We start from the raw sequence: 25,759 nt of genomic DNA on the forward strand, positions 1-25,759 counted from the left end.
TTTGTCTCTTTCATGCTGACATGGGCAATAATCTTTATTTAAAGAGAAAGAGTATTACAACGCTCCTTCCCACTCAAGTTTTTCTCTCATTCCGATCTATATTAGCAACAATATGTGTATGATCACGCATTCCTGATTTCTTAAATTCCCATTGCACCACCTTGGATATCAATCATGAAGTAAGGCCCTGTCCATATCATGGTCTTTGTTTGCTTCCACTGGTCTGTTGCGTTCGGAATTTTGCTTGTGTCAACTGGGCTCTAAACAGCTTAAGATTATGACATGAGGAAGTGGTGACAGTTGGAGTGTGGAATCTGGTGCTCGAGCCTTCTTGTGTGGTTCAGGCAGCGTGGAGAATGGCGAGATAATATTGACTGATTGAGCAAGTTTGGAGGAGGCTGGCCCCACAGTAAGTTATACCATCCAGTCCTAGGGAATTTTAAAAATAACCTCTAGCAGGTACAGTATGGATTTCTGATTACAGAATGGAATCACTGCTGAAAATCTGAAATTAGGAGATGTGCAGCAGGTCGGTCAGAAAGATGAGGCTTTCGCGATTAAGGTGGAATAGTTTGTCTATGTATTTTTGGTGGACCCCATGAAACCTTTTTGCGGACCCTTATGGGGCCATGGACCCCCAGTTGAGAACCCCTGCTCGAGAGTGAAAGTTTCTTTATTTCTGCTGTCAGGTTAATTTGCCGCTATCTACAGGTGATCTGTGGCATCCAGCAACAAGGCAGGCAGAAGGCAGGCTGATCAGCCAGTCAGATGGAAGAGTTCTCACAAAGAGCAAAGCAGGAAGTAAAAATCAGGGAATATAAATCGCATTTAAATCATTGTATGGAAAGCAAAATAAAGAATGGTTCGTCCTCAAGAGTTTAAGGGAGAAGCTTAAATAGCATAAAAATACTTTAAAACAATAAAAGTTAATATTTTTTTAAAATCTGCATTTTTAATTATTTTTCTGAGGGAAATGAGACTCTACATTTATAAAATTAGTTTTTCAAGGCCAGAGAGGTTGTTCAGCGGTAATTATGGCCTAGTATATCATTAAAAAACTCAGTTACTCCTGATTAAACAAGGCATAACATTTTCATTACTTTTTTACAGCAGAATAGTGCATAGTTGAAGTTCATGTCAAATCAGTGATTCTGTGTTGATTCTATATGCGAAGACTGTAACAGTGAACCCTGTGGAGCAGCAGGGTAATATTGACAGAAATTTCCAGATTTCCGCATTTAACTGCGCACGTGCGAGCGCCAGAATTTAGTCAGTTTTATACAATGATAGCGGCAAGTGCTGACAGCCTCACCATTATTACGACTGCAAATTCCAGGTCATTTTATGTTTATGCTATTATCTACTTATTATTGTAGCAAATAAATTTGTTTGGCACTTAAGTTCCCAAACTAAGGCTAGTGTAATGTTATTCTGTCATTGTCAACAACAAGGAAGGTCCTATGGCGACATGAGTTAAAGTAATCTTGCAATGGATTTTCTGTTCATTGTTGGGGCATGTTATGAAAATTACTCAGATAGCAGTGTACAGAGCAAGGATTGACCTATAAGAGTAATGTGTAACATAGGTGTCAAAAGTATTTAGATTGTATTAAAAAATCTTGCCTATTATGCACTCTAATTGCATACATTAATATTTTTTAGATTAGAGATACAGCACTGAAACAGGCCCTTCGGCCCACCGAGTCTGTGCCAAACATCAACCACCCATTTATACTAATCCTACACTAATCCCATATTCATATTCCTACCAAACATCCCCACCTGTTCCTATATTTCCCTGCCACCTACCTATACTAATGACAATTTATAATGGCCAATTTACCTATCAACCTGCAAGTCTTTTGGCTTATTATTTTCTGTCACATGCTTTTATATTGGAAAATAGATATGTCAACATGTCACCATCACAGTTTGTTGATAAACCAATCAAATGAGTCAAAATGCATTTGAAAGAAACTTTTGACAGCATTTTTTCTCATTAACTGAAAATTCAAATTAACAAAATAAACAACAGCAACTTACATATACATAGCACCCTTTAATGTTGTTACCGTCAAGTGAGGAGGGAATGAAGGGTTTCCCTTTTTTCCCTCTCCTTGTTTGACCACAACAGGTTTAATTCTTTCTTAAAGTGGATGTACTGGCCAATTCAGTAGCTGTCTGATTACATACTTGCTATAATCATAACAAGAACCAATTGGACAGGTTTTCATGAGTTTAACAAAGAAAGAGGTTAACTTTATTGTACATAAACCAAACTAATAAAAATAATAAATAATGCACCAACTTTCACACACACACACAAAACAGAGGTTTACCCAAAAATAGGTTACAGAGTGGGGAAAGGTAGATTGGTTGAGTTAGAGTCCATAGAAAATAAACAGTTATACAGTCTGTGGTGTTTCATGAGTCGACTGGTTTCGAGCTGAATTCGGTGGTCCTGAGGTTTTTAGTTTGAAGAGGTAGATGACTGGTTCGGTGGGTCTCTTGTGATGCAGATGATTTCCTGCAATGGGGTTTCTGATTGTAGCCGGAGTATGCAGAGGTGATCAGTCAACAGGCAGGATTTGAAAGTTTTCAAGCTGGAATGGAGAGAGAGAGGGACCCCCACTTGGGTTTGCACATGTCAGAGTCCAGTTGCTTTTCCTCTGCTGCAGAGAAAACACCAGCTTAAACCCGCAGATGGGGAGGGGGGGTCACATGATAGTCACTCAGTGATTCAAACATAGCATTTAGCACTATTTCTTCTGGCCAAAAGAAAAAGAACAAACAGTTCCTTTAAACTTCCTCAGTCTTGGTTCTTGCTGGGATATGAGCAGACATTTCATCTCCCCACCCCCCCACCACCCCCCCCCCAGTCCTTGCAGTGTAGGATGCCATGTTGTAAATTAGGTGACCATCCTAAGCTGCCAGCAAACTCATCATTGTAACTTTTGTTTTTAAATGTCTTTTTAAAAAATATATAAATTCAAATCTCCAGTCAGTGGATTAAAGAAAATTATCATTCAACAAAGCACACTGGTGTAACTAAACAGCAACTTACATATACATAGCACCTTTTAATGCAATTAAACATTCCAAGGTGCTTAAGTTACAAAATTTTATCTTAATTACAAATTTCACAATAATGTTTAAATGTATTAATTAAATGGTTTTATGTCGTTTAATGTGGTCATTAGAGTTTTTATTGAGACCATCAACCTCTCCCAAAAGATTGTGCTTGAACTTAATTGTTTTGTCCAGGCCAGTGACTCAATTAGTTAAAGGCAGGCCCTAAGGTTTGGTATAAAAACAAAAAATGCTGGAATCACTTAGCAGGTCTGGCAGCATCTGTGGAAAGAGAAGCAGAGTTAACGTTTCGGGTCAGTGACCCTTCATCGGAACTGACAAATATTAGAAAAGTCACAGGTTATAAGCAAGTGAGGTGGGGGTGGAGCAAGAGATAACAAAGGAGGTCTAGATTGGACCAGGCCACATAGCTGACCAAAAGGTCATGGAGCAAAGGCAAACAATATGTTAATGGTGTGTTGAAAGACAAAGCATTAGTACAGATTGTGTGTAAATACACTGAATATTGAACAGCAGCAAGAGCAAACCTGAAAAAAAACAGTGGGTAAGCAAACTGAACAAACAAAGATGAAATGAAATAAATGCAAAAAAAAGGATTGTAAAAAATGTAAAAAAGAATGTTAAAAAAAAAGGAAGAAAAAATAACTAAAAATGAAAGTAAAATGGGGGGCTGTCATGCTCTGAAATTATTGAACTCAATGTTCAGTCTGGCAAGCTGTAGTGTGTCTAATCGGTAAATGAGATGCTGTTCCTCGAGCTTGCGTTGATGTTCACTGGAACACTGCAGCAATCCCAGGACAGAGATGTGAGCATGAGAGCAGGGGGGAATCATTTCAATTCCTTTTAAAGTTTTACCATTTCGGGTTTATATCCTCTCCTTATTCTTCCCCCTGTAAAGCATCATCTCACATTTCTCTGTACCATTTTTCATTTGACATTTATCTGTCCAATTTACGAGCCTTTTATTGCCCTCCTGAATTTGCTTAGGTTAACTACATTCCCTAATTTTGTTTTTGGGTCAGAAATCCATCTCCGTTGGAAAACTGATTAAAGTTCCAATTTTCATGGGGGTGATCCCTTAATTGCTATGGCGACAGGTTTCCTGTCCACTTAGAGGTGTGGGTGGGAATGGAGGTGGATCAGATGAAGTGTGGGACTCATTTAGACACTCCAAGTCAGCCACTGAGGTTGCTGGTTGCTGGGAGAGATCTGCAGTCTGTACCAAAGCCTTCCCATGCACCAAGAGGAAGAGAAAGGAGGTCCAGTTCCTGGAGGATGGCAGGAGGAGGCCATCTTGTCATGCAGCAGGAGCACCTCTCTGTTCAGAGTCATCTCCCTCCCTCTCATCTTCCTCTTCCTTTCTTACCTCCTGCCCCTTCTCCTCCACTGATGAGCTGCCTCCTTCCAGGGCCTCAGTGTCTTCAAGGTCCACACATCTCTGGAGGGCCATGTTATGGAGAGTGCAGCAGACTACCACTATGATCGAGACCCTTGCAGGAGAGTATTGGAGGGCACCTGAATCGCATCTTCAGAACCCCAATGACCTGCTTAATGGTTGTCCTAGTGAGTAGATGGCATTAGTTGTATTGCCTCTGTGCCTCCAACTGGGGCTCCTGTAGAGGGGTCAGTAGCCATCACTTCAAGGGATATCCCTTGCCCTTTAGGATACATCCACACACTTTGGAGTGGAGTGAAGGTTTGAGACAGCCTAGACTGGTGAAGGATGAAGGAGTCATGGCAGCTGGCAGGAAAGTGAGTGCACACATGGAGGATGCTCTTGTTGTGGTTCCAGACCAGTTGGACGTTGAGGGAGTGTAAGCCCTTCCTGTTGATGGATCTTACTGGTCAGTCACAGGGTGCCTTGATGGCCACATGTGTGCAATCGATGATGCCCTGCACCGAAGGGAATGCAGCAATGGTTTCGAAACCCAATGCCCTCTGTTCCTGCAAGGCGGTGACTGTCATCAAATGAATGTGCTGTCCAGCTCCAGTAACAATGGCATCAGTGACCAGTGAGATGCAGTGGTGTGCAGTCGTTTGCAAGATACAACCAAGGTCCGCAGCTGATTTTTGGAAGGAGCCAGAAGCGAAGAGATTCAAGGACACAGTGACTGATGCCTACTGGCAGGGCATGAGGAGTTGTGAGGAGCAAAATCTTCGGCAATGAGGGCACAGATATTAGTGATGTTCTGCCTGGAGAGTCATGGTCTCCTGCAGCACTGGGTCTCATTCATCTCCAGGTAGCTCTGACTTCAGCAGTAGATCCTGTGTTGACAGTCCGGCCTCTGTTGCATTTCTGCCCCTCTTTCCTCTTCCATGGCTCCTGATGCTCAGGGCTCCGCACTTCCTGCAGATGATGTTGGTCCTCATCACCACTGGGCCCAAAATCTGAGAGTCGTGCCCCCATTGCCAGCTGGAGCTTTCCTTCTGGGCAGGTGGCTGCCCACTGCCCTTGGCAGCCTTGCCCTCTGCTCTTTTGCCCCAGCGATGGTGGGGGGCGGTGCTGACCCCCTTCACAGCCCAGGTGCTGAGTGCTCACTCCCCCTACCACTTGTGCTGCACCAAGGGCACTCCCTGACTAAGAGGTGAGACCCCTTTCTCCCGCTGACCCTTTTATGGGGCTGGGGTGATGCCCTGGGGGTGCCATGACTGGTTCCCCACTCTCCCGCCACCCCCAACTGATCTGTTTTGTCTTACCCATGTGCCTCTTTCAAAATCAGAACTGCAACCCCTTAAAAGCTCTTAACAAGCTCTTAATCTATATTAATTGTCCTTAATTGGAGGAAGGGTGGGATTCCTGTCCCGCCCTACCCCTGCACTGCTCATTATTGCTGGCGCCAGAACCGGCGCCTTGAAATTGACACATCACCTGGTGCTGGTATTTTCGGGGCACCACCCCCCCCCCCCCCACCCCCGCATCCATTTCCATCTTCGAAGGACCCCAAAAATTCAGCCCTGGATGTCAGACAAGCAACCTGACAGCTTGGAGACAGTGTAGTGGCCAGGAGAAGTAGTGGAGAGGTAGACTGATGGAAGAGTGTCATCTGTGCACACATGGCAGCTGACCCCATGTCATCAAGCATGCAAATGAGGAAGAGGAAGGCGCCGGGGATAGATCCTTGAGTTACTCCAGAGATAACAGATCAAAATTTGTTTTTGTTACAAACGCAGGTCAATAAACTGTTATTAAAGTGAAACCATGCTATCATTGGACAGCCAAAATAATATTGTCTGCAGTTGAACTGTGAGCTCCTCATGATTATTTGAAGCCCAGGTTTCCAATATAATTACATATTATTCATTCTTCATTATTGTTAGCCAAAATCCTGGAATCCTACCTAACAACACTGTGGGAATACCTTCACTACAGGGACTGCAGTGGTTCAAGAAAACAGCTCACCAGCACCTTCTCAAGGGTGACTAGAAATGGGTAAGAAATGCTGGCCTTGCCAGTGATGCCCAAATCCCAAGACTGAATTTTTATAAAACACTCACCATTTTTGATATAGTGAGGAAAAGGTAAAAGTAGAAAAGAGCAGAAAATACTGTTTTTAGTGAAAAGAATGTATTGGGGATGATTTAAACAATCTTTCAGTACATCTGCTACATATTTTACTTGTGCGGGTATAACACCACTAGTTGTGATGATTCTTCAATTGATGATTCTTACAGGAAATGCCATATGAGGATGTCTTTCAGTGGACAGACTCCATGACTTTGTTGATGAGGAAGCTCGACCAGCTGAACTTGGACATTGAGGATGCACTTAGTGCCAGTCCCTCCCCTATCAGTACCCCTGCCACCAAGAGACGTCAAGGTCATCAACAGCCAGTAAGTGATCCTTACATCCCTTCTTTCCTGCCTCATCTATTCAACACATTTCAAGTACAATAAACTAAACAGCAGAAAAGGATAGCAGTGGGAAATGCCTGGTGGAATGTATTTTCAATCAAAACCAAATTCATGTAAATGTTGGAAATCTGGAAACAAAAACAATCAAGTGCTGGAAAAAATCAGATACTGTTCTGATAAAAGGTTATGCCTGCGACATTAACTTGTCACTTCTCTCCATAGATGCTGTGCCTGAATTTGTTCAAACTATTTATTTGCCATTAATGCTTCATCTTGTTTTATGGAGCTGCTCCTCAGTGCATTTTATTACTGTCATGATTATGTGGATGACAGTTGGTAAGAAATCTGTTCAGTGAACTTAACTAGTGTTGTACTAAAAATATGGCAATACTCGCTCATTAATACTCAGTGATCAATATGCACTCATCAGTACTTAATCATTCGTGCTTTTGCCCATTTTAACTCCAGGTGGGTATTGGGCAGGTGGGTAATGAGATTAGGTGTAAGGTGGCTTTTGATCAACCCTCCTAATCTCTTCTTCTGTGGCTCAGTGTGCATTTTGCTTATGTTGCTGTTAACTACTATTTTTTTTTAAATTAACGGGACTAAATACATGCGAGTTGTTATCATTTTTGTTGCTGACATTGCCTGATGGTGTATACTGAAGTGCTGGCATTGACAGGATATTACAGGATGTTGGATGTAGGCTGCTCAGTGTCACACTGAGATTGCCTGGTGGAGAGCTGAGCTTGCCAAATGGTGTAACAAAAACAGAAAATGCTGGAAATATTCAGCAGTTCAGGCAGCATCTGTGGAGACAAAAGCAGAGTTAGCATTTCAGGTCAGTGACCTTTCATCAGAACTGGAAAAGGTTAGAAATGTAATAGGTTTTGAGCAAGTGAAAGGGGCTGGGGGAGGAAAAGAACAAAAGGGAAGGTCTTTGATAGGATGGAGGGCAGGAGGCATTAAATGACAAAAAAAGTTTTATGGTACAAAGCCTAGTAAAGAAACAAAAGTTGTGTATCTCATAGACTTTCCTTTTTGTTCTTCTTCACCCCCTCCCCCCTTTCACTTGTGCAAAACCTATTAAATTTCTAACCTTTGCCAGTTCTGATGGAAGGTCATCGACTTGAAACTCTAACTCTACTTTTCTCTCCTTAGATGTTCCTGACCTGCTGAGTATTTCTAGTATTTTCTGTTTTTGTTTCAGATTTCCAGCATCTGCAGTATTTTGCTTTTGCAAGCTGAACTGTACTTAATCACTGGGTACTAGACCAATGCTGCAAACTCCTATGGCTAGTTTCAAACAGTGGCTCTGGAAAGTCACTGATCTGGTGAACAAATCCATAGTCTGTTGTGAAGATACCTGATGAAGTGATACAGGGACCTTTGAGGCTGATTAGTGAGCAAATTTAAAATTACTGCAGATTAGAAAGATAAGTTCAATAACATTAATGGACTTCATGTGTAATGATTTACAAATTAAGTGTAGGTTGAAAGAACTCTGACGCAACTTTTAGTCTTGTCTTTCAGCCAAACATCTTTTCATTTCACTAAGCAGTAAAGGATGCTTGTATTTTGCCAAATAGACGAGCAGCTGAATAATGCAATCAAGATTAAAGGTCAGATCCATCAATCTTACATCTTAGCCTCAATTTGGCAACACAGGTTCACCATTGAAGTATATCAAAAGTGTTCTCTTGAATAATTCAACTCTAAGATTACTTTTATTTCAATATATAAATAATATACTCCTTAGTTTTATCATTTTTGGGTGCTGTATTCTTCATCAATTAAATATTCTTATTGTTGATACATTTTTGTGCAATAGATCACCATTATGTATGAATGGCCAGCAGCACGTCTTAGATTCAACCTGAAGGTAATATTGGGCTGGCTAGCTGACACTTCCTTAGGACTTTTTTTTATTACTTGCTCATGGGATGTGAGCGTCACTGGCAAGGCCAGCATTTATTGCCCATCTCTTATTGCCTTCTTGAACCACTGCAGTCCATGTGGTGTAGGTACACCCACAGTGCTGTTAGGGAGGGAATTCCAGGATTTTGACCCTGCTACAGTGAAGGAATGGTGATATAGTTCCAAGTCAGAATAGTGTGTGGTTTGAAGGGAATCTTCCCATGCGCCTACTGTCCTTGTTCTTCTAGGTGTTAGAGGTCATGGGTCCGGAAGATGTTGTCAAAGGAGGCATGGTGAGTTACTGCAGTGCATCTTGTAGATGCATCTTGTTGCCATTGTGCATTGGTGGTGGTAGGAGTGAATGTTTAAGATGATTGTGGGGTGCTTTGTTCTCGATGGTGTCGAGCTTCTTGAGTGTTGTTGGAGCTGCACCCATCCAGGCAAATGGAGAGTATTCCATCACATGGTTTTGTGAAGGGGAGGTCGTGTCTTACTAATTTGATTGAGTTTTTTGAGGAGGTGACGAAGATGATTGATGAGGGAAGGGCGGTGGATGTTGTCTATATGGACTTTAGTAAAGCCTTTAACAAGGTCCCGCATGGCAGACTGGTGCAAAAGGTGAAGTCACACGGGATCAGAGGTGAGCTGGCAAGATGGATACAGAACTGGCTCGGTCACAGAAGACAAAGGGTAACAGTGGATGGGTGTTTTTCTGAAAGGAGAGATGTGACTAGTGGTGTTCCGCAGGGATCAGTGCTGGGACCTTTGCTGTTTGTAGTATATATAAATGATTTGGAGGAAAATGCAGCTGGTCTGATTAGTAAGTTTGCGGACGACACAAAGGTTGGTGGAGTTGCGGATAATGATGAGGATTGTCAGAGGATACAGCAGGATATAGATTGGTTGGAGACTTGGGCGGAGAAATGACAGATGGAGTTTAATCCGGACAAATGTGAGGTAATGCATTTTGGAAGGTCTAATGCAGGTGTGAGGTATACAGTAAATGGCAGAACCCTTAGGAGTATTGACAGGCAGAGAGATCTGGGCGTACAGGTGCACAGGTCACTGAAAGTGGCAACGCAGGTGGATAAGGTAGTCAAGAAGGCATTCGGCATGCTTGCCTTCATCGGTCGGGGCATAGAGTATAAAAATTGGCAAGTCATGTTGCAGCTTTACAGAACCTTAGTTAAGCCACACTTAGAATATTGCGTGCAATTCTGGTCGCCACACTACCAGAAGGACGTGGAGGCTTTGGAGAGGGTACAGAGGAGGTTTACCAGGATGTTGCCTGGTCTGGAGGGCATTAGCTATGAGGAGAGGTTGGAAAAACTCGGATTGTTTTCATTGGAACGACGGAGGTGGAGGGGCGACATGATAGAGGTTTACAAAGTTATGAGCGGCATGGACAGAGTGGATAGTCAGAAGCTTTTCCCCAGGGTGGAAGAGTCAGTTACTAGGGGACATAGGTTTAAGGTGCGAGGGGCAAAGTTTAGAGGGGATGTGCGAGGCAAGTTTTTTACACCGAGGGTGGTGAGTGCCTGGAACTTGCTGCCAGGGGAGGTGGTGGAAGCAGATACGATAGTGACGTTTAAGAGACATCTTGACAAATATATGAATAGGAAGGGAATAGAGGGATATGGGCCCCAGAAGTGCAGAAGGTGTTAGTTTCGGCAGGCATCAAGATCGGCGCAGGCTTGGAGGGCTGAATGGCCTGTTCCTGTGCTGTACTGTTCTTTGTTCTTTGTTATCACACTCCTGACTTGTGCCTTGTAGATGGTGGATAGGCTTTGAGGAGTCAGGAAGTGAGTTACTCACTGCAGAATTCCCAGCCTCTGACTTGCTCTTCTAGCCACAGTATTTATATGGCTGGTCCAGTTCAGTTTCTGGTCAGTGGTAACTCCCAGGATGTTGTTGACAATGATAATGCCGTTGAACTGTAAGGGGAGATGGAGTCGCTCCTGTTGGAGCTGGTCATTGCCTCGCACTTGTGTGGCGCAAGTGTTTTTTTCTGCTTTTCAGCCTGACAGAATGTTGTCCAAGTCTTGCCGCATGCAGCACAGACTGCTTCAGCATCTGAGGAGTTGTGAATAATCAGTGAACATCCCCACTTCTAACCTTATGATGGAGGGAAGATCATTCATGAAGCAGCTAAAGATGGTTGGACCTAGGACACTACCCTAAGGGACTCATGCAGCGATGTCCTGGGGCTTAGATGATTGGCCTCCAACAACCACAACCATCTTCCTTTGTGCTAGGCATGACTCCAACCAGTAGAGAGTTTTCCCCAGATTCTCACTGGCTTCAAATTTACTAGGGCTCCTTGATGTCACACTCAGTCAAATGCCACCTTGACGTCAAGGGTAGTCACTCTGACCTCTCCTCTTGAATTCAGCTCTTTTGTTCGTGTTTGGACCAAGGCTGTAATAAGGTCTGGAGCCGAGTGGCCCTGACAGAACCCAAACTGAGTGTCAGTGAGCAGGTTATTGCTGAATAAGTGCTACTTGATAGCACTGTCAATGACATTCCATCACTTTACTGATGATTGAGAGTAGGCTGATGGGGCAGTAATTAGCTGGATTGGATTTGTTCTGCTTTCTGTGGCTAGGACGTGCCTGGGCCATATTTCACATTGTCAGTAGATGCCAGTGCTGGCACTGTATTGGAACAGCTTGGCTAGGGGCACGGCTAGTTCTGGAGTACAAATCTTCAGTACTACAGCCAGAGCCCATGGCCTTTTGCTATATCCACTGTGTTTAGCCATTTCTTCATATCTTGTAAAATGAATAGAATTGGCTGAAGACTGTGATGCTGGGGACCTCAGGAGAAGGCCGAGATGGATCATCCACTTGGAATTTCTGTCTGAAGATGGTTGCAAATGTTTCAGGTTTGTTTTTTCTACTGATGTGCTGGACTCCCCTATCATTGAGGATGGGGATGTCTGTGGAGCCATCTCCTCCAGTTCCTTGTTTAATTGTCCATCACCATTCGCAACTGGATTTGGCAGGATTGCAGAGGATTGATCTGATCTGTTGGTTGTGGGATCTCTTAGCTCTGTCTATAGCATGATACTTCTGCTGTTTAGCATGTATGCAGTCGTGTGTTGTAGCTTCACAAAGTTGGCACCTCAATTTTAGGTATTTGTGTTACTGCTCCTGGCATTTTCTTATTATTTCACTGGGATGTGGGCATTGCTGGCAAGGCCAGCATTTGTTGTCCATCCCAAATTACCTTGAGAAGGTGGTGATGAGCTGCCTTCTTGAACTGCTGCAGTACATCTAGTATGGGTGTACCCACAGTGGTACTAGAGAGGGAGTTCCAGGATTTTGATCCAGCGACAGTGAAGGAACGGCGATAGACAGTGAAGGAACGGCGATATATTTCCAAGTCAGGATGGTATGTGTCTTGGAGGAGAATTTGCAGGTGGTGGTGTTCCCATGCATCATGCTCTCCTGCACAGCCCTCATTGTACCAGGGTTGATCCCCTGGTTTGTTGGTAAGGGTAGACTGAGGGATATGCTCAGCCATGAGGTTATAGATTGCAGATGAATACAATTCTGCTGCTGCTGATGGTGAACAGTGCCTCATAGATCCCCAGTCTTGAGCTGCTAGATCTGTTTTTAATTTATCCCATTCAGCACGGTGGTAGTGCCACACAACACCATGGGGGGTATCCTCAGTATGAAGACGGTCCTTCACTTCTACCAATACTGTCATAGACAGACACATCTGTGACAGGTAGATTGGTGAGGTTGAGGCCAAGTATGTTTTTCTCTCTTGTTGGTTCTCTCACCACCAGTCCAGTCAGCCATGTCAGTCAGTAGTGGTGCTGCTGAGCCACTTCAAGTGATGGACATTGAAATCCCCCACCCAGAGTACATTCTGTGCCCTTGCCACCCTGAGTGCTTAATGAGATCTGTGAATTGTGGTTTTCCCTCACTGAAGCTCGCAATGAAACTGACAGCAGACCTGGAAGTTTTTTCAGGATGTTAGTTATGGAAACAGCAACATTACATCATGTAAGACCTCATTAAAAGAAAATGGCAGACAGCCTGTATCCAGTGAAGCTTGCAAACTCAGATCAGTGTTTAAAGAAAAGTAAAATGGAGACATTATAAGAGTAACTTATTATATATTTCCATTACGCATCCAGCCCTTTAAAGGATTTTTACTTTTGTTTGCACACATTTTTGAGTTGAACAAACATTGAGTAGTTCTCACATGCTGCATTTATCTTCTTCTAATACCCTTGGAAGTGGCACCAACTCTGACATGCACATCTTGCATAGTCAGCTGTGACTTGAAAGTAAGTGTGCCCAGATTTGCAAAGGACGACAGGGAGATCCTCAAAAGTGATTGAAAATCAAGGGTGCATTTACTGAGACCAGTAGCTGCAGTTCAGGTTCTAGCTAAGCAGAGCTATGTTTACATTGCCAAGGTTCCTGCCGAGATAGAACTGTGAATGCCTTACCTAGACGCAGACATGCGTGGACCTCTCTCACAACAGTTCAAAATATAAATGTTTATAAAGTGGGGAAGAGAAAATCCCAGCCCTCTAAATATTTAAATTGAGGTTCAAGGGTTTATAAAGTGCCGGGAAATCCATGCAGAGTTAACCCAATGGCTTAGTTTGTTTCTCAGGCTGGACTCTGATTGCAGATTTACTGTGTCATTAGAGCTGGTGGAAAGCCAGAATTGCTTCTAATATCTGTAAAGCATCCTGAGATTGGTTTTCAAATAACCTTTCAGTGTTTGCACAGTGAATTGGTGTGATCTGGTGGAAGCAGATTCAATTGTAACTTTTGAAGGAAAATTGGATTTATGCTTGAAAAGAAAACAATTGCAGGGCTTTGGGGAAAGAGCAGGGCAATAGGACTAATTGGATAGCTTTGTTAAAGTCGCTGTGTCTCAAAGATTGATATTGTTTTGCTTTCTTCAGGTATCAGCTTATCTGAAAAAATACATTTCAAGTGTGATTAACTTTGCAGGTATTTGACTTCCCTACTTGTAGAGACTGAAGGTGCTGTGTTTTGTAAACTTACATTACTGACTCTCCAATAGCTCTGGATTTGACGATAACCAGAGGAGGGAAGTAATGATCAAAGGGCCAGCACTGTATGTACACAGTTGTCCATGCTTCTAGGTCTTAATAGCTCCAAGAAGCGTCAACAAAAACCAAATATCTTGAAAATGAGTCACATTTGAAATATGATTGTTTTACAGGCAAAGCCTTCAGAGGGAAAAGTATTGAATTCGGGACACTGCAAATTTGAGTTGTTCATTATCTCAGCAAATAAAAGTAGATCCTGCTCTGGTACTGCTCTACACAGAATGAAAGAGAAATTAAGCTCTTTTTTCCATTTGTGACTTTCCTTATTTCTCCATTGATCTAGTGAAGAAGAAAGCTCAGTATGATAGAATGTCAATGACAGCAGGTTGGACTGCCCTTGACAGGCACTATCAATCTTCCAGAGTGGTTTCTCATTCAGAATGCTCTGCAGCGTTATTTCAGCATTTCTTTCTGTCCCATTATTCAAGATTATAATTTTTAATGGAATTTTTTCATTACACGCAGAGAATAAGTTTGCATCTTACGTTGTAAATATAGAACACTATTTAACCGTATTTATACTGTAATTTGCTAGATGGAGCACTTGGTTCTTTGTGGTACTATATCATTAATCTGAGTGCACTCAACTGATAATCATGGAAATGTGCTTTCTGTACAGTAATAATGAATTAGATAGAGACATGTGATCATTCTCAAAAGGAATTATGCATACTAGTATCTTATAATAAGTTTAAGGAGTATATTGGAGCAGTAATTTTTAATGAATTTATTCATGACAAACTGTAAAAATGTTACCACTAAATAACAGTAAATGTGAATCCAGTATGAGTTAATGTCTCAATAAAGTGGTATCTTTGTTATTCTCTCAGAAATTTTACTCCATGTGCACGAATTAGACTTTAAGTGTGAATTGTTTTGTCCCCACTTTTGTTAGTGGGATCTCAGGAACATGTTTACTCAGAACACTTTCTTGGAGTTCAGGTGCATTACAACCAGTGCATAATAACTGAACATTCAAACAGAAAAACCTGGAAGAGTGGTTCTGAACCTTGTTATCCCCTTTATTTCTAACCACATAAACATTATAAATATAGTGAACTGAATATATACTTGAAAAGAAAATGATTACAGGGCTGTGGGGAATGGGGCTAACTGGATAGCTCTTTCAAAGAGCCGGCACAGGCAGGATGGGCTGAATGGTTTGTATTTGTGCTGTAACATTCTATGATGCTATGAAATAATGTACAGTGTATCAATCCAGCTAGGGAAAAAATAAATTAAATGGCTGGTAAAAGTAATAAAATGTAAAAGCAAGCCTGTTTTACTGATGTGTCTCTTTCAATTTTGGACAGCATGAAGGAATGGAGAACTGTTCTCCATAGGTCATGATAGCCAACTCACTCAGAAGCAGCAGGTCTAACAGATGTAGAAAAAAAACATATAGGTCAATGCATGCTCCACAATCTGTACGCTTGGGGGTGCTTGCAACAGAAGGCGAAATTTGAAGAAAAAGGCCTAGGTATGCAATGAGGATTACTAGTAATTATGTCCCAGCCTGAGCTTTACTTCACATTGTTACATCTGAATAAGAATGCTGATTAACCTACATTGGTAGAAATGGTTATTGCGAAATGCCTGAAATAGTTTCCTACACAATTATTTTAAACTCAAATTTATCCAGCACCTTGCAGGAAGTAAAGCACAAAAAGCAAGCTTATGAGAATATTTCAATCATTCTTATTGAAACAGGCCGGAAAAAGCAGAATTACATACTAGCAGCTGAGAATGATTGTTTATTGACCATTCTTTTTTTTATTCATTCATGGGATTTTTGGGCATCACTGGCCAGGCCAGCATTTATTGCCCATCCCTAATTGCCCTTGAGAAGGTGGTGGTGAGCTGCCTTCTTGAACTGCTGCAGTCCATTTGGGGTAGGTAGGCCCACAGTGCTGTTAGGAAGGGAGTTCCAGGATTTTGACCCAGCGACAGTGAAGGAATGGCGATATAGTTCCAAGTCAGGATGGTGTGTGACTTGAAGGGGAACTTGCAGGTTGTGGTGTTCCCATGCATTTGCTGCCCTTGTCCTTCTAGTTGGTAGAGGTCACAGGTTTGGAAGGTGCTGTCTAAGGAGCCTTGGTGCATTGCTGCAGTGCATCTTGTAGATGGTACACACTGCTGCCACTGTGCGTCGGTGGTGGAGAGAGTGAATGTTTGTAGATGTGGTGCCAATCAAGCAGGCTACTTTGTCCTGGATGGTGTTGAGCTTCTTGAGTGTTGTTGGAGCTGCACCCATCCAGGCAAGTGGAGAGTATTCCATCACACTCCTGACTTGTGCCTTGTAGATGGAGGACAGGCTTTGGGGAGTCAGGAGGTGAGTCAGGATTCCTAGCCTCTGACCTGCTCTTATAGCCACGGTATTTATATGGCTACTCCAGTTCAGTTTCTGGTCAATGGTAACCTCTGGGATGTTGATAGTGGGGAATTCAGCGATGGTAACACCATTGAATGTCAAGGGGAGATGGTTAGATTCTCTCTTGTTGGAGATGGTTATTGCCTGGCACTTGTATGACGCAAATGTTACTTGCCACTTATCAGCCCAAGCCTGGATATTGTCCAGGTCTTGCTGCATTTCTACACAGACTGCTTCAGTATCTGATGAGTCACGAATAGTGCTGAACATTGTGCAATCATCAGCGAACATCCCCACTTCTGACGTTATGATTGAAAGAAGGTCATTGATGAAGCAGCTGAAGATGGTTGGTCCTAGGACACTACCCTGAGGAACTCCTGCAGTGATGTCCTGGAGCTCAGATGATTGACCTCCAACAACCACAACCATCTTCCTTTGCACTAGGTATGACTCCAGCCAGCAGAGGGTTTTCCCCCTGATTCCCATTGACCTCAGTTTTGCTAGGGCTCCTTGATGCCATACTCGGTCAAATGCTGCCTTGATATCAAGGGCAGTCACTCTCACCTCACCTCTTGAGTTCAGTTCTTTTGTCCATTCTTCTGCACAGATAGAACTGTTGGCACAAAAAAAACAATTTTATGTTTCCTTGAAGTAACCCTGGCAACTAAATACTGTTGCACAGCCTTTTAGGTAACATTTTCAAAGCAGCTTCATTGAAAAAAGAGGTTCAGGTTCTTAACTTGAGTCAGCCATTTTTCTTTAGGAAAAATTTAAGGACAAATAATACCATCCACATAATGAACTGCAGCAACTTGCCAAGGCTCCTTCGACAGCACCTTCCAAACCCGTGACCTTGACCACTTAGAAGAACAAAGGCAGCAGACGCATGGAAACACCACCACCTGCAAGTATCCCTCAAAGCCACACACTATCCTGGAACTATACTGCTGTTCCTTCACTGTTGCTGGGTGAAAAATCCTTCCTAACAGCACTATCGTTCAAGAAGACAGCTCACCACCACCTTCTCAAGGACAATTAGATATTAACAACAAATGCTGACCTTGCCATTGATGCTCACATCCCAGGATCAAATAAAAAATAGAGCTGGTACACCTCCTATCCTGCCCACTTATTTTTCTATGATCCCAGTATATCATCACTTGTCAAGTTGCTGCAAGGTTGACACATGCAGTGCCTGGAAAGAACTCAGGGTGTCACTGCCTCAAATAGTATAATTGGTCTCATTTGGGCAATTGCCCATTCAAAAGGACACTGATGGGTTGAGAAGGATGTCAAATTACAAGAATCGAACTTCGGGCTATCACCTATGCAGACAAATTCACAGAGCTGAACTTGACTTCATTGAAGCACAGAAATCAATTGAGGACATAATCTAGGTCTTTAAAATGTTGTGAAGCTTAGATAATTTCGATGTACTATGCTATTTGACTCAGAGCATGAAGAGGGAAAGCTCCAGTTTAAAATTAAGGAGTGTCAGGTTAGGCTAGAGATGAATTATCAGGGGAGTTAGTACAAAGCATTTGCTTACTTTCTGCATGGAATCAGCCAGTTAAAAAGTGTTTTTATGCACTGCATGCTCCTGCACTGAAAAGACCTCTCGTGGCTGGCTTGCTGCCGCCCCTCTCCTGTCTGCTCACATCTCTCTCACCAGCTTTGGAAACCATTGAAGACATATGAACCCTGAGAGAGAAAAGTCTCCTACAGTGAACAAGGTTTAAGAAGAATACTGGGCCTCAACGAAAAGGAAGATCTACCTACAAGCAAGGACTACAGCGAGTTAACGCCTATAGATACACGCCACGCCCCACGCTAGCATGCATATGCGATATGCACATGCAAGTAGAGAAGAAAAATAAAGTAGAGAGGTTTGAGGCAATCTTTATTTATTTATTTAGAGATGCAGCACTGAAACAGGCCCTTCAGCCCACCGAGTCTGTGCTGACCAACAACCACCCATTTATACTAACCCTACAGTAATCTCATATTCCCTACCACCTACCTACACTAGGAGCAATTTATAATGGCCAATTTACCTATCATCTGCAAGTCTTTGGCTGTGGGAGGAAACTGGAGCACCTGGCGAAAACCCACGCGGTCACAGGGAGAACTTGCAAACTCCGCACAGGCAGTACCCAGAATCGAACCCGGGTCCCTGGAGCTGTGAGGTTGCGGTGCTAACCACTGAACCACTGTGCTGCCCCTCTTTGAGGAGGGTTTTTTGTTGTAGTTATGAGTGAATGAATTAGATGGCCTCCTTCTGCGCTGTAAGAAATCTGTGATTCTTTGTGAATTAATGTTTCTTTGAAGATGAGTTCATAGTGCCATTTTTCTTTTTTAAACCTAAGAAAGTCTGTTTGTGCTCATTTATTTGCCTTATAATCGGAAAGCAGTGAACAAGGATTCACCAAGGGGGTGCTCAAAACACAGTATGTTTAAAACAAAACCCTGTAACAGTAAGAGCAGGTGAAGGCTAAAAAGGACCCCTAGATACCTTTCTCACCTGGTCATAGTACTAAGAACTCATCTGCAGAGGAAGGTTAATTCACAGAATCACAGAATCCTTACAGTGCAGAAGAAGGTCATCAGCCCATTGTGTCTGCACGGCTCTCCAAAAAAGCAATTCTCCTAATGCCATTCCCCCAATTGTAAGAGTAAACTAGGTCAAATTGGAAAACTGCAAAGCACAGTTGCTAGAGAGAATATTACATTGCCTGTGTTCTCTTTAAAAAAAAATCAATTCCTTGAGATTTCTCTCTCCATTTCTATTTCTGAATTATTGAATTATTAAGCTTTTACTTACAGAGACAAACACTGCATATCATGCATCTCCAACCAATAACCCCTTTTCAGTCTGCTCCTATAGATCGGAGAACAGGTGAGTCGCCAATTAATACGCACCACCTGAAAACAATTAACACCCAACATCCTGGGGGTTACCATTGACCAGAAACTGAACTGGAGTAGCCATATAAATACCATGGCTACAAGAGCAGGTCAGAGGCTAGGAATCCTGCAGTGAGTAACTCATCTCCTGACTCTCCAAAGCCTATCCACTATCTACAAGGCACAAGTCAGGAGTGTGATGGAATATTCTCCACTTGTATGGATGGGTGCAGCTCCAACAACACTCAAGAAGCTCGACACCATCCAGGACAAAGCATTGCCACCCCATCCACCAACATTCACGCCCTCTACCACAGACGCATAGTGGCAGCAATGTGTACCATCTACAAGATGCACTGCAGGAATGCACCAAGGCTAGTCAGGCAGCACCTACCAAGCCCGCGACCTTTAACACCTAGAAGGACAAGGTCAGCAGATGCGTGGGAACACCACCACCTGCAAGTTCACCTCCAAGTCACACACCATCCTGACTTGGAACTATATTGCTGTTCCTTCAGTGTCACTGGGTCAAAATCCTGGAACTCCCTTCCTAACAGCACTGTGGGTACACCTACCCCACATTGACTGTAGCGGTTCAAGAAAGCAGCTCACCACCACCTTCTGAAGGGCAATCAGGGATGGGCAACAAATGCTGGTCTGGCCAGCGAAGCCCAAATCCCATGAATCTAATAAAAAAATTGATATGCAAAAACTGCCAACCAAATGCAATAGAGACCATTAGAGAGTTGCATGTCATGCAATCATTTGTCTTATACAGGTCCTCAACATCAGATTGCCTTTGGCACCAGATCACAAATATCCCAGAATTAGAAAGGTGTGGAGACTTTTAAATACTTTTTGTACTAGAGAGATGGGGCAGATTTTCCTCTTGGGTGTAAGATATTATAAGGGTGGAGCACATACAGAAAAATTGGACAGATTGGTGTGCGTCCATCCCTGCTTGATTGTCCCTATGTGCATTCACTCATGCAACACTTTATGCTCACGCACCAAGGAAGAAAATCTGCTCAGTGTTTATCGTGTCAATAATTCTGATGTATTGGAGAATGTTAGAAGGAACTTATGTACACAGTGTGTACATGGATACCCAGATGTGGCATGTGATGTCCATGGGAATGTCCAGAACATCTTGATTTTAAAATGTGAGCCTTACCCATTCAACATCAAAATATTCTGGATATGTGCCATTTTGTTTGAATGTGGCCAATTTGGACAATGTTAAATGAGTTATTGAACAGGGTGTTCTTGACATGACAGCAGGGTTAAGTCTTTCAATTCACAGTTCTGCCTAAAACTTCCAGTGTTCGCTGAAATCCTTCAGACAACACCAAACTGATGCAACATTATTTAATTTATTCCACCTGTTTTACGGGAACTGAGGGATATGATAAGATTTTTTAGAACTTTTGTTTTTATAACCAGCTAATCCTAGATCTGCAACTGTTTTCATTAAATGTCCACCTCAAAACAGAGTGGATTGTTGTTACATCTACACACACGCACATGCAGAAATTGTCAAATACACCTCCAGGATATGGCTGCAGTTTGATGGCTATTGCAACAATCATCACATCTTCACCAATTTCAGTAGACTAATAATTCACTGTAAAATATCACGGTTATGATGGTTTTAAAAGAGGACAAAAACCAGAGCCAAATGTGAGCATCCTCCATGGATCCAAAATTAGCTGACAACCACCTTTAGGGCCAAGCCTGCTTACTGTTTACTAAAGTGTATTCAGGCAGTTAACTCTTCCTTAATTTATGGCACTGAAATGAGCTGAACATGACACATGACCGGTCCATTACCATTTCAATTACAAGTTCCTTTCTAGTAGGTAGGCTTTTAAGGCAGGAGAGAGTTGTCAATGAAATCTGCAAAAGTATTGTGATGACCTTGACTCTGTACCAGATAGGATCTTAGTACCAACTTGGCTTCTGGAGTCAAGTAATGTTTTCAAAAGACATCAAAACAACCACTTTGCTCTAATTTGTTGGCCTGTAAATTACATCAACAGACCAAAACAACTGGTACAAAGAAAACCCCCAAATATGCCTCGTGTTGTATCTACCACAAGCTCAATATATCAGTTTAAATACACAATATTTGGGATTGCATCAATTATAGGAACATAGGAAGATAGGTACAGGAATAGGCCATTCAGCCCCTCGAGCCTGTCATGCCATTAAATGAGATCATGAGATCACGAACCACCCTTTGCGTGAAGAAGTGCTTCCTAACATCTCTCCTGAACGGTCTGGTCCTAATTTTTAGACTATGCCCCCTAGTTTTAGAATCTCCAACCAGTGGAAATTTTTAATCTTTATCTAGCCTGTCTTTTCCTGTTAATATCTTGAAGACTTCAATCAGATCACCCCTTAACCTTCTAAATTCTCGGGAAAACAGGCCTAATTTGTGTAATCTCTCCTCGTAAGTTAACCCCTGTAGTCCAGGTATCATTCTTGTAAACCTACGTTGCACTCCCTCCAAGGCCAATATATCCTTCCTAAGGTGTGGTGCCCAGAACTGCTCACAGTACTCCAAGTGGGGTCTAACCAGGGTTTTGTACAGCTGCAGCATAATCTCTGTGTCTTTATACTCCAATCCTCTGGATATAAAGGCGAGCATTCCATTAGCCTTTTTGATTATTTTCTGCACTTGCTCGTGGCATTTTAAAGATCTATGCACCTGAATCCCCAAGTCTCTTTGGACATCCACTGTACTTAACCTCTCCCCATTTAGAAAGTACCCTGCTCTATCCTTTTTTGGTCCAAAATGGATAACCTCACACTTGCCCGCATTGAAATCCATCTGCCATAGTTTTGCCCACTCACCTAGTCTGTCAATATCTCTTTGCAATTTTATGCTATCATCTAGACTGTCTACAATGCCGCCTAACTTTGTATCATCAGCAAATTTGGATATATGACTTACTATGCCATCATCCAAATCGTTAATGAATAATGTGAATAATTGAGGCCCCAACACAGATCCCTGCGGGACACCACTAGTTACATCCTGCCAATCGGAGTACTTACCCATTATCCCCACTCTCTGTCACCTACCACTCAACCAACTTTCTAACCATGTCAATAATTTGCCCTCAACTCCATGGGCTTCTACCTTAGTTAACAGTCTCTTATGTGAGACTTTATCAAATGCCTTCTGGAAGTCCATATAAATAACATCCATAGACACTCCCCTGTCCACTACCTTAGTCACCTCTTCAAAAAATTCAGTGAGATTTGTCAGGCATGACCTTCCTGTCATGAATCCATGCTGGCTGTCCCTGATTAACTGAAATTTTTCTAGGTGTTCGGTCACCTTATCCTTGATTATAGACTCCAGCAACTTGCCTACCACAGATGTCAGGCTAACTGGTCTGTAATTTCCTTGGTTCCCCCTTTCACCCTTCTTAAAAAGTGGAGTGACATTTGCAACTTTCCAATCCAGAGGGACTACTCCTGAATCTAGGGAACTCTGAAAGATTATAGTTAGGGCATCTACAATGTGCTCCCCTACTTCCTTTAACACCCTTGAATGGAAACCGTCAGGTCCTGGGGATTTCTCATTCTTTAGTTCCATTAATTTCCTTGTTACTGATGATTCACTTACCTTAATTGCATTAAGTCCCTGTCCCCTATCGGCTATTAATTTTTCCGGGACTTCCGGCAAGTTATCCTCCTTTTCAACTGTAAATACTGAGGCAAAGTAATTGTTCAACATGTTTTCCATTTCCCCATTATCAATGATAATATCTCCAGTTCATCTTTTAGTGGGCCTACATTGCTCTAGACCATCCTCCTTCCCTTTATGTAACTATAAAATTTCTTCTTATTGATTTTGATGTCCTCTCAGGGGTATGTACTCACTCTGTATTTCGTTAAATGTTTCTTTAAATATTCTCCACTGTTCTTCAGTCATTTGACCCATTAACAGATCTACCCAGTTTACCATGGACAGTCTCTATCTCATCCCAGTAAAGTCAGCCTTACCCAAGTCTAAAATTCTAGTAGTTGATTCGTGCTTTTCACTTTCAAACGCTACCTTGAATTCAATCATGTTGTGATTACTATTTGATAAATGTTCGCGCACAGTTAGGCTACTAATTAAATTTGGCTCATTACTCATAACTAAATCTAATATGGCCTATCCCCTTGTTACATCTAGGACATATTGCTGTAGGAAACTATCCCAGACACATTCCAGAAATTCGCTACCTTTCTGACAGGTGCTAGTCTGCCTCTCCCAATCTATGTGTAAGTTAAAATCCCCCATTAATACTACTCTGTCTTTGTTACACACTTGCCTAATTTGTGCATTTATACAATCTAACACCTCAGAACTGCTACCAGGGGATCTATACACAACACCCATTACAGTTTTAGATCCTCTTCTGTTCCTCAATTCCACCCATAAGGTCTCCACTGGATGCTTTCCCCTCATTATATCGTCCCTCACCAATGAGGTGATATTATTTCTAATCAGTAAGGCTACTCTACCCCCTCTGCCATTTTCCCTGCCCCTCCTGTAAACTTTATAACCAGATCTGATACTAGAAACATCAATAAGATAACGTTTAGTCTGATCTTGTTTGTTCTAATTGAAGATATTACACTTCTTACTCATATCAATCTATTATAAATGACAAGTTGAATTGTGTTGGTAGGGAAGAACATAAGTATTAAAGTTTTAAGAGATAGAAAAAAATTGTTGAAATTAAAGACAACGTGCTAAGAAAAACTTACCTCCATGAATAGGCATTGATCTTTAGTCACATTTTATTTTCCATACTAGTTTCTGTTGCTCTGAGGGTACCATTTCTGCACAAGAACATCCATATTTCCACAAGACTGACACTCGATATCATTGGTTGCTGCTGCAATTAAACTGGCAGTGAATAAAGTGCTGAGGAAGTGAATTGCTCTGAGGGCCTCCATAGCACTTCATAGTTTAAATGAGCAAGACAGATTATTTACAGGATACAAAATCCAGGGATGCTGCCACCTGAGGCATTTTGTTACGACCCGGTGAGAAAGGGGTCTAGGGTTCCCTCTCTGCCTTCACCTGGTCTTACCGTAACAGGGTTTAATTTTAAACACACCATGTTTTTAACTCCCCCTTGGTGAATCCTTGTTCACCGCTTTCCAATTGTAAGGCAGAGAAACCAGCCAAACAGGTTTTCTTAGGTTTAAAGAAGAAAAGTTGCAATTTATAAAACTCTACTTCGGTTACACGATGTGCCCTCGCTGGCATGCATACGCAATAAACACACATGCAGATAGAGACCGAAAACAGCCGAAGAAATAAAGTTGAAAAGTTTGAGACAATATCTGAAGATGATTTTTGGTTACTGTTCTTCGAGCTTGCTGTAGAGTCCTTGATTATAGGTAGATCTTGTTTTTCGTTGGGGCCCAGTATTCTTCTTAAACCTTGTTCGATGTAGGAGACTTTTCTCTCTTGAGGTTCATGTGGATTTGGAGTTCCGTGAGAAAGAGATGGGAGCAGACAGGAGAGGTCTTCTCAATCCAGTAGCAAACAGTTTATCTCTCTCAAACTATCTGTACAATTCAAAAAAAACTCAGGTTGCCCAGCAGGTTAGTCACGTGACTAGCCGGTTTGACCACAGCTGTTTGTGGACTTGGCCATCTTAGCAGTCACCCTGGAATGTGAGCTTCCTCACCTTCAATGTCTGGTGATCAAAGTCCATTGTGGGTTGAATGTGTCAGGGAATGGTCCCTTATCTTCACAGCACTGTCTGTTAGTCTGTAAATGTTTTTTTCCAGCCACGGCTGATCTGTTTAACAAGTAATTTCCTCACTCCAGCAACAGTTTAAAATCAATGTTCATATGACAAAACTAATATGCCTCATTCTTGGCAGGTGGGGGCCTGCATGACACATTTATAGACCCGATGGGCTGAATTTAGTTAACCCATCGCGGGTTCCAACGGTGGACCCAGAAGTGGGCACCGTCGCCGCTCGTCATGTGTGTGACCTGCCCAGGCAATCATGCAGCAGACGACCAATTATCATAATGGAGGTGCAGGGCCCGACCAACCGCGCGATGGGGTGGGGCTCTGAGGTGCTGATTATAGCGTCTGATAACTCTGAAGTAGGTGCTGGCACCATATTTAATGCCCTGCCAGCCCTGCTTGCATTGCTGCCTTAGAGTCATTCACTGTTTGCTGTTCGCTGCTTAACCCAGTGTGGTAGTAACTCCTGGACAACCCCTTCCCCCGGCGAAGGACACCACACTATGGCAGAGGCAAGACACTGGGTGGCCCCACAGTTTAGTGATGCCTCCCTGGAGATTCTCCTCCAGGCTGCAAGGGAAAGGCCGGAGGTTCTCTTCCCCAGAGATAGCAAGAAGAAGTCCTCCCGCCTGACCAAGCAAGCCTGGATGGAGATCACAGAGGAGGTCAGCAGCCCTGGGGTCACCTCCCACCGAATATGGGTGCAGTGCAGGAAGAAAATCAAAGACCTCCTTCGTTCTT

General features: G+C 42.6%; 1 protein-coding gene across 5 annotated transcripts in view; it reads left to right on the plus strand.

Moving 5' to 3' along the window:
- stard13b (StAR related lipid transfer domain containing 13b) overlaps positions 1-25,759 on the plus strand; it is a 617,921-nt gene that overhangs the window by 195,562 nt on the left and 396,600 nt on the right. For all 5 annotated transcript variants that reach the window (XM_068033490.1, XM_068033491.1, XM_068033489.1 and 2 more), the window contains one exon: positions 6,763-6,921. In XM_068033490.1, coding sequence (XP_067889591.1) covers positions 6,763-6,921 — 159 coding nt within the window. The remainder of the gene's footprint in view (positions 1-6,762; positions 6,922-25,759) is intronic.

This window comes from Heterodontus francisci, chromosome 6 (assembly GCF_036365525.1).
Source record: "Heterodontus francisci isolate sHetFra1 chromosome 6, sHetFra1.hap1, whole genome shotgun sequence".
NCBI lineage: Eukaryota > Metazoa > Chordata > Chondrichthyes > Heterodontiformes > Heterodontidae > Heterodontus > Heterodontus francisci.